This window comes from Acomys minous, assembly GCF_964271855.1.
Source record: "Acomys minous genome assembly, chromosome: 12".
Lineage (NCBI taxonomy): Eukaryota > Metazoa > Chordata > Mammalia > Rodentia > Muridae > Acomys > Acomys minous.
The window spans coordinates 26970068-26987321 of record NC_140493.1 but is presented as its reverse complement, the minus strand read 5'-3'; the positions used below and the strand labels follow the sequence as shown (position 1 = coordinate 26987321).

At 54.6% G+C, this 17254-nt stretch overlaps 2 protein-coding genes across 6 annotated transcripts; one reads left to right on the top strand and one right to left on the bottom strand.

Moving 5' to 3' along the window:
* Nucleotides 1-2039: 2039 nt before the first annotated feature.
* On the bottom strand, nucleotides 2040-13764 carry JRK (Jrk helix-turn-helix protein). 4 transcript variants are annotated; one of them, XR_014772923.1, is made up of 3 exons: nucleotides 6644-11431; nucleotides 2445-5231; nucleotides 2040-2355 (listed from the first exon to the last, which is right to left on the bottom strand). XR_014772923.1 is itself a non-coding variant. In XM_084748689.1 (2 exons), exon 2 carries the CDS (start codon nucleotides 4803-4805, stop codon nucleotides 3132-3134), a length of 1674 nt encoding a protein of 557 aa, XP_084604815.1. In that variant the 5' UTR covers nucleotides 4806-5231; nucleotides 13302-13764; the 3' UTR covers nucleotides 2040-3131. The 4 variants fall into 4 exon arrangements, 3 of the variants coding, with proteins under 3 accessions (XP_084604815.1, XP_084604813.1, XP_084604814.1); XM_084748689.1 differs by lacking the exon at nucleotides 6644-11431 and adding an exon at nucleotides 13302-13764 and having other exon boundaries at nucleotides 2040-5231; XM_084748687.1 differs by having other exon boundaries at nucleotides 2040-5231.
* PSCA (prostate stem cell antigen) lies at nucleotides 11639-14876 on the top strand. 2 transcript variants are annotated; one of them, XM_084748691.1, is made up of 4 exons: nucleotides 11639-11825; nucleotides 12509-12612; nucleotides 13771-13805; nucleotides 14244-14876. In XM_084748691.1, exons 1-4 carry the CDS (start codon nucleotides 11640-11642, stop codon nucleotides 14453-14455), a joined length of 537 nt encoding a protein of 178 aa, XP_084604817.1. In that variant the 5' UTR covers nucleotide 11639; the 3' UTR covers nucleotides 14456-14876. The 2 variants fall into 2 exon arrangements, with proteins under 2 accessions (XP_084604817.1, XP_084604816.1); XM_084748690.1 differs by lacking the exon at nucleotides 11639-11825 and having other exon boundaries at nucleotides 13771-13878.
* The last annotated feature ends 2378 nt before the right edge of the window (nucleotides 14877-17254 follow it).

Here is a 17254-nt window from a genome sequence, read left to right as displayed (position 1 = left end):
GCAAGCTCCTCCGTGGGCTGGTGCTGAAGGCTGAGGATATGATCCGTGATGCAAGGACAGGAGGCAGGCAGGGTGCTGGACAAGAGGCGGGCTTAGTGAGAGGATAACCCTGGCCTAGAAGTCCTACAAGGGGAGCTGTTTCAACCTTACCCAGGTCTAGCATCCATTAGGGGCCTCAGGACCCTATCCCCACCATACAAGAGCTCCCAATGGTTTTCTAGCCCAAGGATGCTCCAGTACTGGGCACCATACCCTGGCTTACTTCCCTCCCCTGGAGCCTAAGCCTCTCTGCTATTAAGCACATGCTAAATGGTGAGGAGAGCTGGGGGTTACATCCTTGGAAACACAAAAAAGTAGTTAATTCCTTATACTCAGCCAGTCAGTAGCTGGCCTTGTCACTCAATAGGGAGCCCTGAACTCCCTACTTAAAAAACCTATTGTCCCCAAGATAAAAGACAGCATGACACTCATTGGGGATGCAAGGAATGCTCTGGTGATGTGGGGGGGGGGGGGGCGGGAGGGAGCTGGTGGCAGGCGAGGACGAGTAGGCCAAAGGCCATCATGTAAATGAGCTGGAGCCAGGACCAATGGCAGTCCACTGCATAGCCTCACCATCTCCCACAAGTCACAGCTAGCATCTCACTGAGCTCAGGGTGTCCTCTAGCTAAAGGCCAGGCTCATGAGAGAATGAATGATCCCAGATCCAGTTCCTAGACTTGGATCCACCCCACCCAAGTTCCTCCCCCGGGCCTTACCTGGTCTGTCACACGGATACCCAGGTCCTGTGCATCAGGTCATGGAGGGCCTGAGCTGCTTCCCAACGGAATCTGACTTCCACCTAGGTAACTGGTCAGGGCAGCAGCCTCCTCTTCCACCCACTTACCCAGGTAACCCACCCGTTGCTCAGCATTCTCCACCCACAGGACAAAGGCTGTGGCTGTCTTGCTGTAGATGTACTTGAGTGGAGACAACATACAGGGCGGTGACAGGATGCTTCTGCTCTCCCATCACGTGGCAGGTACTGAGGGGACTGTCCTACGCAGGCCCTCATAAGCAGGGACAACCTTTTCCAACCAGATGCCAGCAGGATGATAGTCCCTCGACATCTGCAAAGGGCCACGTAGGGCTCAGGTAACCACGCCCTGGAAATAACATCCGCCTCTCACTGGACAAGAAGCCACCATGGATACCAGCTCCTTGTGGCCATCTAGAGGCAATGAAGGAGCAGTCCTACTTGGCCCTGCTGAGACACATGGTTTGACATCCTCCCAGTTTCCCTGAAGCAGAGGGCCAGACCTCACAAATTAGCATCCTCCAAGGAAGTGAAAGGTGACTTGGAAGGCCTCTGAAAAATACACAGGGAGAAGGGCTCTGATGGTGGGAAAGGAGCAGCCAGGGGACTGTGACACTCCAATGCCCAAGATCTGTGGTAGGGAGCAGGAAGGGCCTATGATGCTAGCACCCAGGAAGTCAAAGCAGGGCTGCCAGTTCTAGCCAGCCTGAGCTACATGGGTATCCGAGGGACATAATGAGGAAGTAGACAGTATGTAAGGGGGACCCAGAGCGCATTCTGCCCTGGAGAACTTGGGGCTTTCTGAGGGTCTCAGCAGCCACTGGGCAAAGGGACCTCTCCTCTGGAACACACGGATGAAGGCAAAGGGGGCTGCCCACTACGGTTGTTCTGGAAGGTGCCCTGGGGACAGATATCATTCACCAGTAGGTGGCAGGAGCAGGCCCTCAAGGTCAGCCAGCTCTGGTCCTAAAATGTGATCTGATGGGCACAAACCTTCTTAGGGACCCAGAAGTTCCCCGAGCCCTGCCCCATCCTCCTACAGTGTGGACTATCCCGTTCACATGCCCATCATCTGATGCTGCAGGCAAGTGTGACCTCACCTCAAGTAGCTGCAACAGTAGCACAGCAGTCCCCATCATGAGCCAGAACCCACAGCAGGTGAGCATGCAAATGTCACCTAGACACAGAAAACAGTGGTGACAGAAGCATGGCAGTCATCAGGGACCAAAGAATCACAACAGAGACGTCTAAAAACAACCTAGGTATAATATTCACACATGCAGGGAGAGTAAGAAAACACCCACCCACAACTAGAGCCGTCTACAATGACCATCCTCAGTGTTTGGACAGACACAGACAGAAACACGAACCAACACTTCCCAAGCCCCTCTGCCTCTTAAGAGGTTCTGGCAAAGATGTCTCGGTGAAGCAGCTGTCCACCACTGGAATGGAAACTGCAGCAATTCAGCCCCACTCCCATAGGGAGTGGGGGTCAAGCACAAAGCCATGGTGAAAGAACAGAGCTGATCACTGTAGACAAAGGGCACCAGGAGTCATGGGCACTGCAGCTGCCACAGTGCTACTCGTCAGCTACAAGGTCAGGAAGCCATGTCTTCTGACAGCTGTTCTCCACGTATTCCATACTGCTAACCCACCTATCCCGTTGCGCTCCAAGCCATCAAGTGCTGTTCTGTGACTTTGTGTCAACTGTTCACATAAAGGCTGTTGCTTTGACCTTCTGGGCAAGTTGGCCTATGAGCAATGCTGAAACTAGCATGTCGTGTCTCCGTGGGACCTGGACCCTAGAGGTTGGGCCTGCTGCTGATAGGGACACTACAGAGTCTTGCTGTTGAATTTGTTTGCCGATGGCTAAGGTGGGTGCAGGCCAAGAGGATGCATGGTGTCTATCCAACTAGTAGTGAGGGAAGTGGGGTCCAGTGCGCTCAGGCCTGGGCTTGGGGGTCCACCAGTTGAGGAAAGTGAGCCTCCTAAGGGCTAGAGGTGCACCCTCCAAGGCACTTCAACTTGATAATGTGGCTCAGTCCTCCAACACCAGGTGCAGAACTGGCCCACTGGACCCCGCTGCAGCTAGGGGAGGCTCCAGAATACTGAGAGAGAGGGCACAGGTCTCCTGACATTCAAATGACACATTCTCTGTGCTAGGAGATACAGTAAAACCACTAGGCAGAACATACGAGCCCTCTATAAACACTGGAGTCTGCGCTTGCTCTCTCACCCATCTGAGAACGCCCTCCTGCCTAGCAAGCAGTCTGTGCCCCACAGCGGCACACGCTATACAGCAGAGCTGCACTGGGCCAGCAGGTGCAAGCGAGGTACTTCAGTTGTCACCTTCTGTGGATGAGCAAGGCAAGGTAGAGTGGGCTGTGGCCACGCACACACTAGGGCGCTCCTGAAGGGCCTCAAGTTTGATCACTGCCCTAAGAGCCACTCGGGGTTGCCTCAGCTGCTGCTGTCTCCTGAACACTGCGTGCAGTGCCTGCAGCTGCCCCACCTCCTGCATGGTGAAACATGGCCGCTGCTCTGCAAAGCGCATAAGTGCCTCGAAGGATATGGCTGCCTGCTCCCAGGCTGCCTCCTCATCCTCGCCAGCATCTTTCTCTGACTTTTCTGCATATTCAGTGGCCTGGGATGGTGCCACAGCAGCAGGGGCCTCATCCATGTCCCTCCCTGCCATAACCCGCTCTTCAGCCCTGCTGTTCTGAGGCCTGCTGCCGGAACAGGAGGGCCCTTCTTTCACAAGCTCGAGGATGTGGGCAAAAGTCTTGTGAGGCTTGATGCTACAGCACTCGGTCTCCCCCTCAGAGGAGGAGCCTTCAGTGAATGTGACAGTGGGCCACAGCTTCCTCCAGGCCTGCCTGAAGACCTGGCTAGGCACGGCATTCCAGGCACAGGCCACGTTCACTATGGCATCGTTCATGCTGTGGCGGGTGGGGAAAGTCTGTAAGGCCACAGGAGGGTTAATGAAGAGCCTCATGAAGGCTCTGCGAATGCCTTGCTCTGTGGGCTGCAGTAAGGAGGTCACGCTGGAAGGCAGGAAGATAGTGAAGACATTCTCTGACACCAGCTCTGACTCCTGGGGGTGGGCCCGGGAATGGTCCAGCAAGAGGATAGCCTTGCTGTCTTCCGGTAAGCCTATGGTTCGAAAGTGCTCCCTCACTGACGGGACAAAAATATGATGGAACCAGTCTGAGAAAATCTCCTTGTCTACCCAGGCATTACCCTGGGCCTTGTAAGCAATAGGCAGGTGCTGGATGCCTCTGAAGGCTCTGGGGCCGCCACACTTGCCAATGGCCAAAGGCTTGATCCTGTGGGAGCCTGTGGCATTGGCACACATCAAGACAGTCAGCCTGTCCTTGCCCTGTTTGAAGCGGGGCACAGTCCCATCGTCTGGGGTAGAATTTGGCAAGCACCTCCAGACAAGACCAGTCTCATCAGCACTGTACACCTGCTCAGGAGACAGCCCGTGCTCAGCTGCGAGGCTCCTGAAAAAGCCACAGAACTGCTCGGCAGCTTGGTGGTCAGCCACCTGCTTCTCGCTAGAGGCATCTAACTTTTTAATGCCGTGCCTGGCCTTGAAGCGCCAAAGCCACCCTCCAGAAAACACACAGGGTTCTGTCAGCCGCATCTGCTTGTAGAAGTCCTTGGCCTTCTCGATGAGCATGGGGCCTGATACAGGGATGCCCTCGGCACGCTTTACCAAGAACCACTCATACAGCACGCGGTCCAGGTGCTCCAGCTTCGGCGTGTGCAGGGTACGCCGCTGTTCCAGCGCCTGGCGGGAGTCTGAGCTGGCGAAGAACCTGAGCAGCTGAGCCTTGTGGGCTTTGATGTCGTAGAGGGTGGACATGCCCACATTGTACTCCTGCATCAGCGCCTTCCTGCTCTCGCCACGCTCTAGCCGAGTGCAGATGTCAATCTTCTCCTTCAGGGTTAGCACCACTCGCTTCCGCTTCTCCCCTTTGCCCTTGGCTGCAGCCTGCTGGGAGGCCATGAGGAGATGGTCCAGCCTGGGCTGTACCTGTCCTTCCCTGCCGATGTTTCTCGCTGGCTCCCTGGGCCACAGTCTCTCCGTCTCCTCTGCCTGTCCACAGAATGGATGCCAGGCTCAAGGCAAGTTCATTCTTGGCTCTGCCTTTGTCCCACTGCAGTCTCTTGCCTCAGTTTTCCTTTAGTATCGGGTCTCCTGCACACTTAGGCCTCAGATCCTAAGTGTAGTTAACTGTTTCCTTCAGGGGAGGTGACAGGGCTGAGCTACCCTGGGCTGCTGGGCTGCGCCTGGAGTCTATGGCTTCCACACAGATGGCGACTTTCCCCTTCAATAGCGTCCAGCTTTCAGGTTGATGAAGCTTTGATGGCCCGAGCTGGGGATTCTTTTCAGCAGGATTCACAACGTTGTCTTACCCATACTCTTCAGGAACTGGGAAGCAGAGGAGAAAGAAAGAGAAATGTTAGCAAGAGCACTCAAGATGTGCTTCAGAGTCACTGGAAAGCGTCAACCTCAAATATCAGTGCCATTGGGCCTGGGGTTTGCTAGTCAGTCTGTTAACTGCCCTTCCTTTGCAGCCCTGAGAGTATGTACCACCAGCAACCTTCATAGCTGTCCTGAAAAAGCGAGAGTCACAACGCCTCCCGAAGGGCTTCTGCCTGCTCCCTCCAATTGAGCATGCGATTAGCCAGAAGGCCACACAGTTATTTCCATAAGCAGCACCGAAACGCACCTGAGACCACAATCTAAGAGACACAAGACATTTATCCAAATGTGCGAGAGCTCCAAAGAGAGCCAGGGAAAGACAAATTGCCACCAGCCAGCTGTGTAACCCTACTCAAGTCAGCCTCCTGGCCTGCAGAACTCGGTGCCTGTCTCCGAGGGTTGCCCACTCTAGGCATAGTGAGGGTAGTGAGCATACCACTGGTACACACGGCATGTGCTGTGTGCCCATCACTGTAGAGCAGAGGGAAATCAAGGCCACGGTCTATTTTTCAGGGAGATGTTTAACACCAAACCTAGGCAGCTGAGAAATTCTGCAGCAACCTGAGGGCCAGACAAGCCTCCAGGAGCCTCAGCTCATGATGACTGTTTCTTGGTGCCTGGTCTGCAGATATGTTGAGAGGGGTCGAGTGGCTGAATACACCCACTCCAGAAACGAAATTCTGTCAAGCTGAGTGTAGCAGCCCACGCCTGATACCTTAGCACTTGGGAGACTGAGGAAGAACGGCTTTGAGTGCAGGGCCAACCTGGGCTGCCCAGCTAGCTAAGCGCCAGGAAGGGAGAAAAGAAATAATAGGTGGGGACATTTGAATGTTGTGCCACTTAGAACCTATAAATGTAGCTGCAGAAATACAGGCGGCTTCTAACCTTGGGACTTCAAAAGGAGTACTGATGACCCAGGGTCACTTGATCAGGGGTTTAAAGGACCACTTTTCTCGGGCTGGAGCATAAGCTGGGAGAAGCTGCTAATGGAAAAAGCAAATTTCTTCGCGTCGGTCCTGAGGCGTCTAGAGGACGGATGTAAGAAACAACTGGCTACCCGGCTGCAGCCGGAAGGATGCCCTGCAAGAAAAACTCAAAACAAAGGCAAGAGACGAATGAAGGGTCCTGGGAGGGACGGAAACAACGGAGCTTGCCGGGTCCGCGTGCTGGTGGTGCGCTAGGAGCCGAGGGGTCCCGATCCCGGTGGGGAAGAGCTCCTGATCTGTGAGTTCCGAGTTGGACTCGATTCCCGGGAGTAGAAACGACGACGCGCGTCGGGCTCTGGGGCCGGAGAGCAGGCTGCGCCTGGAGTCAGTTCGCGTAGGCGGCAGCGACACCCCCAGCCTGGCCCCACTCACCTGTGGACCCTGCGCCCCGGATACAGGCCGGAAATGCCGGACACGCAGCTCTCCACCGGTCCGCTCCTCGCCAGCCTTCCCCGACCCACTTCCGGAGACGCTCTAGACCACTGGGTGGCTTCGGTCTCAGTGTTGTCTTTCTTGCAACACCGCGTCTGAGCAAGGAAGTGGCCCGGCGGGCAGCTCCTCGCCCGTAGAACAACGAAGGCCAGAGGGAGCCTAGCATTTCTTGAGGAACGGAAGCCCGGAGCTTCCTGGGAGTCCTGGGAGCCATGGCCGAGCGAGCACGGACGGGCGGCTTAGTACAGCGCCACCTTGTGGTGGGAGGTTCCCAAGGCCCGCCAGTTGCCAGGACCCCTTTCCATCCCTGTGACCTTTCCTTTTAGAGTTCAAAGACGTGCCCAATTTAGACGATTTTGATGATGAGATTGGAAAGGTAGTGCAGCGTGGAGGCTTTGAGAGATCTTGAAATGAGAGGAACCATTTTTCATGTGGAACATACCTGAATCTTTGGAGACTGGAAAGTGTGCAGTCGTGAGCTATGTGGTGACCTAATCCCCTGAACCTGTGAGTACAGGCTACTGTTAGTAGCTAAAAGAAACTTGACAGATGTGACTAAGTTAAGACCTTGAGGTGGGAAGTTTATCCTGGTTGTCTCACGGGACTCCTGTAAGCACAGTATTCGTTGCCAAAGCATCAAATGAGAGAGGACACTGTAATGAAGATGGTAAAGTGGCAACAGAGACTGGGGGCCCTGTGCTTTGAAAATGGAGGAAGGCCACCAGCCAAGAAGTACAAGTGTCTTATAGGAGCTCCAAAAGGCCAGGGAACATTCCCCTTTTGGACTACGACCCTGGTGACACCCTGATCTCAGTATCTTGGCCCGCAGAAGTGTTGATTTGGGCCTCCACACTCGGGTAGTTAGTCACAACGCCATAGGAACACAGATTGTGGAAACTTGCTCCTCCCAATTCACACCCTTGCCTGAGCCCGGAGGACCCTTCTGCCAGCCTCTCCCCACCCTCTCCTGTTGGATCCTTTGCCCTCTCCGTTCACACTCCCTAGGGATCTCTAGTACAAGAATTCTAATACCGCGGAAGGCTGGTTGCCTCCCAAATGCGCGTCTCCTCCCAGAACCTCTACCCTGATGGCCACACTTCTGTCTTTGGCCCAGCACCTGGACATAGCTGTCCACATGCACCTCAAACATGGTGTTTCTGAAATGGAGATCAGGGAGGCCTCCTGACCAGCCTGGCTGTACCCATAACGTTTCTCAGATGTTCCACCTTTCCACTCACCGAGGCTCACCCTGAACTCTCCCTCACATCCCACACCCATCAGCCAAGTTCTGATTGGCCTGCCCCATAAATCCATTTTTTTTTCTTAAATTTCCTCTTTTCCTTCATCTGCCTGACCTGTGGTCAGGTCCCTGGTCATCTGGTGCCTCCGGCTTGCTCCTGTTGTTCTGCCCTTACGTCAGTGTCGCCTGTTGCTGCTGCGCTGTGAGCTGTTCTCAAACAGGGGCTGTTGTCTTGTAGACTGAAGGTTGTGAATTGCATGATAGAGTTAAATGTACGCGATGCGGGAGGAAACCGAGTCACAAAGGATACCAGGCACATGACACCCAGGACCCTTAGAAATATTTCTGCGAGTTTCCTGGACTCCCTGGGCATGGCTGGCTCTGTGACTACATGGGGCTCTCTCTTGCCACCATGTAAACATGAGATCACACACTTCTCTAAGGGTAGGGCTTGGCACGTGGCTCCAGGGCCCTTCATCTTACCTCAAGGACTGGGTTCACTCTCACAGTGGGTAAGTGGTCAGAAAGGGAGGAAGATTCGTGTTCCCTTGGATTTGGCACTAAAGGCTCCCCTCCCTCCCACTAATCCACAGGCTTAAGCACTTGAGATCACATTTATACAATTACAGCCTCCTCACCAGCCAGACTTGCCCTCCCACCTTATCTAAAACGGCCTTGGAGAAGGTCAGTCTGGACAGATCACTTGTCTACCCGTGGTCTGGCTTACCTCAGTCACCTTCCAGGCCCCTACATCATACCTGAAAGACTGTTCCCTAGATCAGCAAGCCTTTGCCTGGAGGAGGAGGAGGCCTGGACTACAATACAACAGTGCCATTGACTCAAGTGGAGAAACGACAAACTTCCACTTCCTCCTCACAAGACTTCTCACTGGCTAGCTCACACTGACTTGTCTCCAAGGAGGAGTGGTCATGTGAAGAAAAACAGGGAAAAAAGCAGGGACATCTCTGAGAGATTTAAGGCAGAAGGCTAGGTGGTGACAGCTGGGAGTTGGTGGAAAGGGGATGCTGCAGACAAAGCCATGAGCAGTGCTCCGTCTGGGTAAGCAGTTACCATAGAGATTAAAGGTGGGACATGGCCCAGGAGTCAGCAGGATCCGTGGAGCTTCAGGTCCCCAGCACACTGTCCAAGGGCTAACTCCAGGGACCCAGCTCCCAATCTTCACATCTGTACATATCTTTAGGCTCACAATACATTTATAGTGTACATTTGACCTATACCCACACTCACACTCTCATATGGCATAGGTTTTCATCCCGTACAGAGCTTGCAAGGAGTAGCTTTGACTTGCAGGAGCCAACATGGGGACCCGAATGGGAGAGGATGCCCAGCTCCCTGGAGGCCTGGACGCACATGTGTCATAGCCCTCCCTACCTGAGAGACCGTGCTTCCAAAGGCCTGCAGTGGCACGAACAGAAATCAGCTGTGTGTTGGCAGTCCATGTGCCGACTTTACTTCGAAAAGCTACCTATGTACAAAATTACAATTCCGCCCAGCCATGATTTGTGTCCAAATAGGGGACCCTGTGACGGCCCCCCCCTAAGAAGAGGTAGAGGTGTGGTGAAAAGGCATAGTTTCGAGAATCCACACCCAAGGAACAGTAGCTTCTTCGCTATGTGAACGGGCAGGCTCTCTGGGGAGTGTGGCGAGGAATGGAGGAAAAGAGAGAACAAGAAAAACTGGAGACTCTGGCACTGGAGCGTGGCTAAGGGTGAGTCATGGCAAGGTTACACCCCTACCACGCTCAGTCATGGAGGAAGTACTGCCTTTGTGATAGACCCTTTTGGGGAGTATATCACCGGGGGTTCCCTGCTACAGGGTCTAGGCTACAGGTTTGCGTTTAGCATGAACAGTAAGGGTCAGGGGTTAGCGTGTGGCTAAGTTCAGAGGGTAGTGGATAACCAAGATCAGGCTTCATACTGTAACTAGTATCAGCCTCGGTGTATGGGCTGAATCAGGGCTCAGCGTCTAAGTAAAGTGAGCACTCAGTGTGTGCTTTGAGTAAAGGCACACAGTATGACCAGGATCAAGACTCAGTGTGTGGGTGGTTAGGGTCAAGTCTCAGCTTGCAACCAGGGTCAGGATCATTGTGTAACCAGGAGAAGAGCTCACTGTGTGTCCAGGATTAGGAAGAGGGGCTCAGGGCTCAGTATGTATATCCAAGTTGAAGACTCAGTGTGTGACCAGGGTCAGGGATCAGTGAGTGACCAAGATCAGGACTCAGCATGTGGTCATGACCAGGTTCATGTATGGGCATAGCGAGGACTCAGGGTGTGACCACAATATTGCCCTATTTGGAGACCAGAGTCACCAGAATGAGTGTTCAGTGTTGGGCTGAGGTCATAGTTAGGCCTGTGGTGAGGGGTGGGGCTGTAGGAAAGAGCAGAGCCACGGTCTTTAATATTTGAGGTGAGGCCAGTAAGCCACCTTTTGGCCAGAACTCCCACTCTGGGCACCTCTGGTGTTTGGGGCCCAGCGGTCCTGCTAAGGGCTGGCACTGCAGGTGTTGAACAGATCTAGGCCTGTGCCCCTGGGCTGAGACAACCAAAACTGCCTCTGGGCATTGATGTGGAGAGAGAAGTCTTGCTACATTCAAGAACCCACTGCCTTTAGAATATTCCTTTGATATCAAACACAATCAACAAACATTTACACACCTGTAAATATTTGGGGAGTGACTGTTCCAGCTGGTGCTGGGTGCCGGTGGCTCCAGTCCTGAGACAGATAAGCAAGGTCTCCCAAGGGCAGCCACCCTGGTGGGTGGGAGCAAGGAGACAGCCATACATGGGCACCACCAAGCTGTGGGCACTTAGAGCACTCCCTGGACTGGCAGGCCTGTGGCAGGAGGGGATGTTCCAAGAGGAAGTTCTAGGTGGGCAGAGAGCAGGGAAGCATTCTAGAGAGGGCACCATCACCCTGTGTGACTTTGGGCAGGATCTTGTCGTGCCCCCACTTACCCGCCCTTCCCCCCCATTCTGCCCACAGGCTCATTACTGCCAAAGGAGAAAATTTCCAGTGAAAAGAGGCCAGCCCAGGAGTGCTAGAGTGTTGAGCAGGGGAGATCACAGAGGGACTGGGGCTGCACCAATCCGTCATTACTGCATGTGGTCCAGGCATGGTGGGGCATGGGATGGTTCCTTGAAGGGTAGAGGGAAACACTTAACACTCTCCTGTGTCTTAAATGCCAGGCGGATCTCAAGGAACCTTTAGGGTGAAGGGAGTAATCAGGGATCTCTCAGCAAGGACACAAGACCGTCAGAGAGCCCTGTCCCTGGGGGTAGGCAAGTGGATGGTGGTCATGGCCATCGTTTCTACCCACTGGCACCTTGCCAGCCAGAACAACAGTGTACCCAGTAGGGTGCCCAAGAAAGCCTGGCAGAAGGATGGTAAATGTAGGTGAGCCTCAGGTTGAGGACATGAAACAAAGACTGCAAATAGCCCAACAACAACAACAAAGCCAGCAGCAGCAGCAGCAGCAGCAGCAGCAGCAGCAGCAGCAGCAGGGAGCACTGGGCCCCTGGATCTGTGATCAAAGCTGGCTGGGGAAGACCAACCAATAAGATCTGTAGCCTCTGTTAAAGAGCGGCAGCGGACCCACCAAAACAACCCAGCAGTGAGGCTGCCACAGGGAGGCACGGCCTGATCTCCATCCCTCCCTGCTTTGTTCAGGTCGGCTGAATGCCTCCCAGGCCACAGGGCATTATGCCAAGTGGATCTGGGCACAGCAGGACATATCAGACTCAGGGGCATACCTGCTCAGACAGCAGAACAAAGTGTGTGTGGGGGGGGGCGGGCTCCCCACTCCTCTTTCCCTTGGGACCTTGGGAAAGCTCCCAGAAGCTGTGTTTCCTGATTCTCTTGTGGGTAAAGTTCCAAGTTGGGGTGGTGGTGGTGGTGGTGGTGGTGGTGGTGGTGGTGGTGGTGGTAAACACGGTCCTGAAGATAGGTCCTAATCCAGGGCCTGGCACACTCCAGTGCTCTAAGACATGAGCTCATGGCTACCCACACTCCTCATTGGCTCTTCTGTCCCAGAGCTAAGGAAGGCAGCCTCAGAAGAGCCCCTATTCAGTGACACATTCTAGCAGTCAGTCATTGTCTTTCATAGCAGTCAACCGGTACTATGTCTCCTGCCTTTCAATCCAGGCCTGTCTCCTCAGGAGTGGGTACAGGCCCCTGGGAGACGATACAGCTTTGGTGCAGAGCACCGGGGCCCTAAGGATGCACTTTTTCCTTGGCCAAATGGTTAGGAGAGTAGAGAGCAGAAGGTAACGTTTTAGAACTGACCTCACTCCCCAGAGAAGGGCAGGCACAGTGCGGGTGCCTTAGGACTGACAGCTCTTGTTCTGTGGGTGGCTAAGAAAGGGCTTCTACAGAGATAGCGAGCCCCACCATGGGAGGGCTGTGCCCTCCAGAGCCAGAAAGAAGGGCAAAGGCATTGGGAGGGGTGGTGTGGGAGATCAGATTGGAATGGGCCAGCCCTTGGGCTTTGACTGGCTCCAGGGAACCTGTCACTGTTGACTGTGAGTAACACAAGCCTCCCCTATGAGCTGGAGCCATATAAAGCCTCTGGAGGCACGCGCGCAGCTGCTCACTGTGACCATGAAGACTGGCCTCTTTATCCTGCTGGCCACTTATTTGGCCCTGCATCCAGGTAAGCTACAGACAGCCACAAGGCAGGGTTAGGGAAGGAGTGAAGAAAAAAATGTCAAAGGGGATGATGGTCTAGGAGAAGGGAAGGAGAGAGGGAGGAAGGGAGGGAGGGAGAGAGAGAGAGAGAGAGAGAGAGAGAGAGAGAGAGAGAGAGAGGTTAGGAGGGACCGATGGACTTCCAGAAAGGCCACTGAGGAACAGACACATGGGGCCTTAGTCAGGGAGGCCACAGGGGCCAAACGTCTTAACCGAGAAGTTTCACAGAGGGAATGGGGAAGAAAGGAACAGTGAAGGGAACTCGAGATGTCTTGGAAGGGGACTCACTGGTCGATCCCTGGCTACTTTCCCTTCTAGTGTGTGAGTCCACTGGGGTGGGCAGTCTGTGATGATCTAGTGTGCTGAGCCCTTCCATCAAGGGACCCCAGAAAGGTCACTATACTCTTAAAACCTCAGTCTCCTCTTCCAGACAAGAAGAGAGAGAGAGAGAAAAAAAAAACTGCCCACAAGGCCACTAGAGACCTAAGCAGGACAAAGTCTGTAGCTACTGAAGTCAGGTGTTAAGCACCTATTCCTCCAGATGTGACTTTAACCCTAGCTTTGTCGTTTTTGAAGAGAGAAGACAACTGACACACCCTGACATCTGGGACTACTTGCTCCAGGCACAGAGCAGGATGGGCCCAGGGGTCTTACCTTTGCCACACAGCATGGTGGAGGCCCTGGAGGGGCTGAGAGGGCAAGCTGGGCTTAGAGAGCAAAGACAGGCAGGCCTCTGTGCGCAGTAGCACGAGGGAGTCAAAGAAGAGCCTCCCTCCAGCCTAGTGCCCAAAGCAGCTTTTTCCAGATGTGACTAGTCACCGGGGCCTCTTTCCCCCTCTCTCAGGGTTGACAGGCACTTAATAGAGCTTTAAATTCCTGAATAGTGAGTAACAGCAGAGACTGAGGGCTTTGGGTGGCCAAGGGGAGATAAGCTGGCCCAGAGCCCTCTGTGAAGGGTGTCAGGGGACTTTGGGCTTCTGTCCCCTCTATGCTTCAGCAGTCTGGAGGGGACTGGGATGTCCCTCTCCACTCTGTGGGGATGAGAGTGTCAGGCAGGCCTCCCTTGAAGTGCAGCTGGCCAGTCTCTGAGCCTCAAGCCTCAAGCCTCCTGCCTCACCCACAGGTGCCGCCCTGCAGTGCTATTCATGCACAGCACAGGTAAGCAACAGTGACTGCCTGAATGTGCAGAACTGCACCGACGACCAGAACAGCTGTTGGACATCACGTGTCCGTGAGTGTCCCGCTGCCCTGCCGCCCGCCCAGCGGCTCAACTGTCCTGCTCCTTCAGCCTTCCTCCCCGTTCCTCCAGCTAGGCAGCAAAGAACCTAGGCCTCCGGCTTTGCCGCAGCTCTTTCTCTGTCCATTCTCCCACCTATCCGTGCATCTACACACTCCTGCTTAGGCATCCAAAAACCCATCTCCACCTTCCTACCCTCCACACCCTCCTCTCCCTGCTCACTCACTCGCTAAACATTTTTGGTACTCTGTGGGGGGTGGGGTAGGGGGTGGATCCAGACCTTTAGTATGCTCAGGAAAGGGGCAGAGAGGTGAATATCAAGGCCCAGCTTTATCCCAGGTGTCACCCCGTCTTTCCAGGGGCAATCGGACTCGTGAGAGTTATCAGTAAGGGCTGCAGCTCAAAATGCGAGGATCAGTCGGAGAACTACTACGTGGGCAAGAAGAACATCACGTGCTGCTACTCCGACCTGTGCAATGTCAGTGCAGCCCACACCCTGAAGCCAGCCACCACCCTGGGGCTGCTCACTGTGCTCTGCAGCCTGGTGCTGTGGGGCTCCAGCCATCAATAGGCTCTAGGAGAACCCTACTACAACCCCTACTGTGTGGGGAACCCCCCCCCCCGACTCCTAACATCCACACAGGGCTGGCCTTCACCCTGTCCCGCTGGGGCTTTTTCCTCTCTGCTGGCGCTTTGCCCGCCCCCACCTCCATCAGCACGGGGTGGGGGGGCCCACTAGTTCTGCTCAGGCACTTCCGCTGCAGGACTCCCTGGCCACCCCACTCTCCGTGACCTGAGCCAATCTGCACAGCAGCACCTGGGGAGGGCCTGGTAAAAGCTGAAATGAGACGGACTGAGCAGAAGTGACACTGGGAGGTGGGTGTGAGCGACTGGGAGTCCTGGGAGATGCCTGCCAGGTGGAGGACCTGCCCCATGTTTATAGGGCCCTTGAACATAGTAGCCCTGTAATAAATATCTGTTGGGTAAGTGGAGAGAGTGTCTTTAAGCAGTCCATGATGTGCCCGGGCTCCACCTGAGCAATGTCTATAGAGCGTCACCGACATGGGAGCTAGAGCCCTGGTCCTGATAGGAAGACAGGTGTGGCACCTGGCAGAAAGTAGAACTGTGAAGCTCAGAGCAGCCAGCACTTGCTGTACAGACTCAGGCACATTGCCAAGCTTATCAGAGCACCTGCTCTCACACCCCCCACGCCCCCACCCCCAGAACTTCCATAGATAAGAGGATCCCCGGGGAAAGAGCATTTTACAAAACTTTGTTCCAGCTGGACGTGGAGGCGCTTGCCTTTAATCCCCGCACTTCAAGAGGCAGAGGCAGGCACCTCTCTGTGGATTTGAGGCCAACTCGGTTTACATAGCAGTTCCAGGCCAGGCAGAGCTACCTAGCAAGACCCTGTCTCAAAACAAACAAACGCACAAACATCATTTGTTACACACTTTACGCACATAGGAAGTACAAGCACAAAACGAGCAGCCAGTCAGCTGCCCCCACACCACACCACCCCGGAGTGTCTGGCCCACACTCCTGAACTACCTCTGCGGAGTCTGTGTCCATGCAGTTAGGGGAGGGGCTGTCTACAGGAGGGCATGCCCATCCCTTCCATTCCTGGGAAAACCCTTTTGAAGGAAGCCCGTCTTACACCTGGGAATAGTCTGCACCCTTGGAGGGGACCTGCATGGGGACCCTATTTCTGCAGCTGACTCCTGATCCCCCACCCCCACCCCAGCGTCACTGTTGAGATAGCCGCATGAGGAAGTCAAGGAAAGACCTCCCTCCAGCCTAGTGTCCAACGGAGCTTTTTCCAGGTGAGACTAGTCACTGCGACCTCTGACCCCTCTCTCAGGGATCACAGGCCTTTGATAAGGCTTTGAGTTCCTGAACAGCGAGCAGTGACAGCACAGACTGAGCTGTGGCTGTCTGAGAGGAAGAGGCACAAGAGGACAAGAGGATCAGTGAAGGGTTCAGTTGTGTACTGAGCCAGGGGTCAGAGGCCAAGTCCCAGCATTCAGTGGTGGTGGTAGTGGGATCCCAGTGGCCAGCACCACAGGAGTCACGGTGAGGGTGAGCCTGGCCAGGGGTTCCAGGCTCTCTTCGGAGCTGATGCCCTCGGCCTTTGTGTATGACCTCAGGTTGGAGGCCTCCTTCTCAACCTCAGGGTAAAGTGAGCATGTAGAGGCGGGATAGCTTTTCTAGGCTGTCATCCAAGTGACAGCCTTGAGTGCCAATGTCCCTTTCCCCTCCAGCCCTCCCCAAATCTGCCTCCTTCCTCAGCCACATACAAGGCTAGCTTGCCCAGAGCTAAGTCGAGGCTCTAGAAGGCCCTGTGTTTTCAGGAAGACACAGAAGATCTAGAGGTCTTACAGCAGAACACCACGTCTATCAGGAACATGGTGCAGGGCCTGGGTCCAACAGCAGCCACAAGTGTGTGTGCGTCTGTGTGTCTGTGTGTGTTATCCTTGGCGCCCCTGGGTACCCTAGAACCATGGAGCCCGCAGGACAGCCGACTCAGAAAAATATGACAAACTATGGAATAAGTATTCAGTTTCTTAACACATGAGCTGGGAAAGCAAAGGGAAGAGGGTAGATGGCACAGCTGCCTCACACAGAATGATAATCCTCAGCCACCAAGGACCACACAGCAGCTGCCCCTTAGCCAAGTCTCTTTCTCCCTGAGGTTGGTGCCCACAAGGTCCTGTAGGCTAAGGATGCCCAGGGGCAGAGGGACAAAGGGCCTTACCACCGTATCCTGGAGACTTCATTGCAATGAATTATTAGAGTTAGGATGAGGGGAGCAGAAGGCAGAATGTGCTCCGAGAAGGAGAGAGGCCCTGGATGCCAAGATCAAGCCTATGACCTGGCATGTACCTCTAACTCCTGCATAGTTTCAGCCACCAGTGTAAGGGGGTTCATCTAGCGGGGGCGGAGCCAGGGGAGGATGGGGCGGGGTCTAGGGCCCATCATCCTGCTGGGGCCTGCTCTGCCCCCTGTGCTGTGTGTTCCCCAGTAGCCAAAATGAATTGCCGGCCTGCCTCTAGGGCAAACACATTAGCCCCGAAGAGCCAAGGGTCCCTGAGCGAAGCTTCTGGACCTAGTATTCCTAGTCACCTAGTGCTGGCAGAGGGAGAGAGTATTGGGCCATCGGTGACATCGTATTGCCTTCTTTTGCAGACACTGTAGTCAGTCAGGGCGACCAGGCCCTCCAGTCAGGGTTCAGCTGTGAGAGGCATGCATTACTTATGCATGAAACTACAACGACTTGTGCTCAGATCCCTGCGTGAGGACCCTGGCAATGTGGTCCAGGCTCGGGTAGGGAGAGGAAGATGGGAGCAAGGTGAACAGTGTTTGGCGCCGA

Bases quoted from the DNA above. Each gene is read 5' to 3' on its own strand.
- JRK (XM_084748689.1), bottom strand. From the start codon at position 4,805: ATGGCCTCCCAGCAGGCTGCAGCCAAGGGCAAAGGGGAGAAGCGGAAG.
- PSCA (XM_084748691.1), top strand. From the start codon at position 11,640: ATGCCTCCCAGGCCACAGGGCATTATGCCAAGTGGATCTGGGCACAGC. The intron at 12,613-13,770 runs GTAAGCTACAGA...CCTCACCCACAG, and splicing joins TTATTTGGCCCTGCATCCAG to GTGCCGCCCTGCAGTGCTAT. The intron at 13,806-14,243 runs GTAAGCAACAGT...CCGTCTTTCCAG, and splicing joins GCTATTCATGCACAGCACAG to GGGCAATCGGACTCGTGAGA.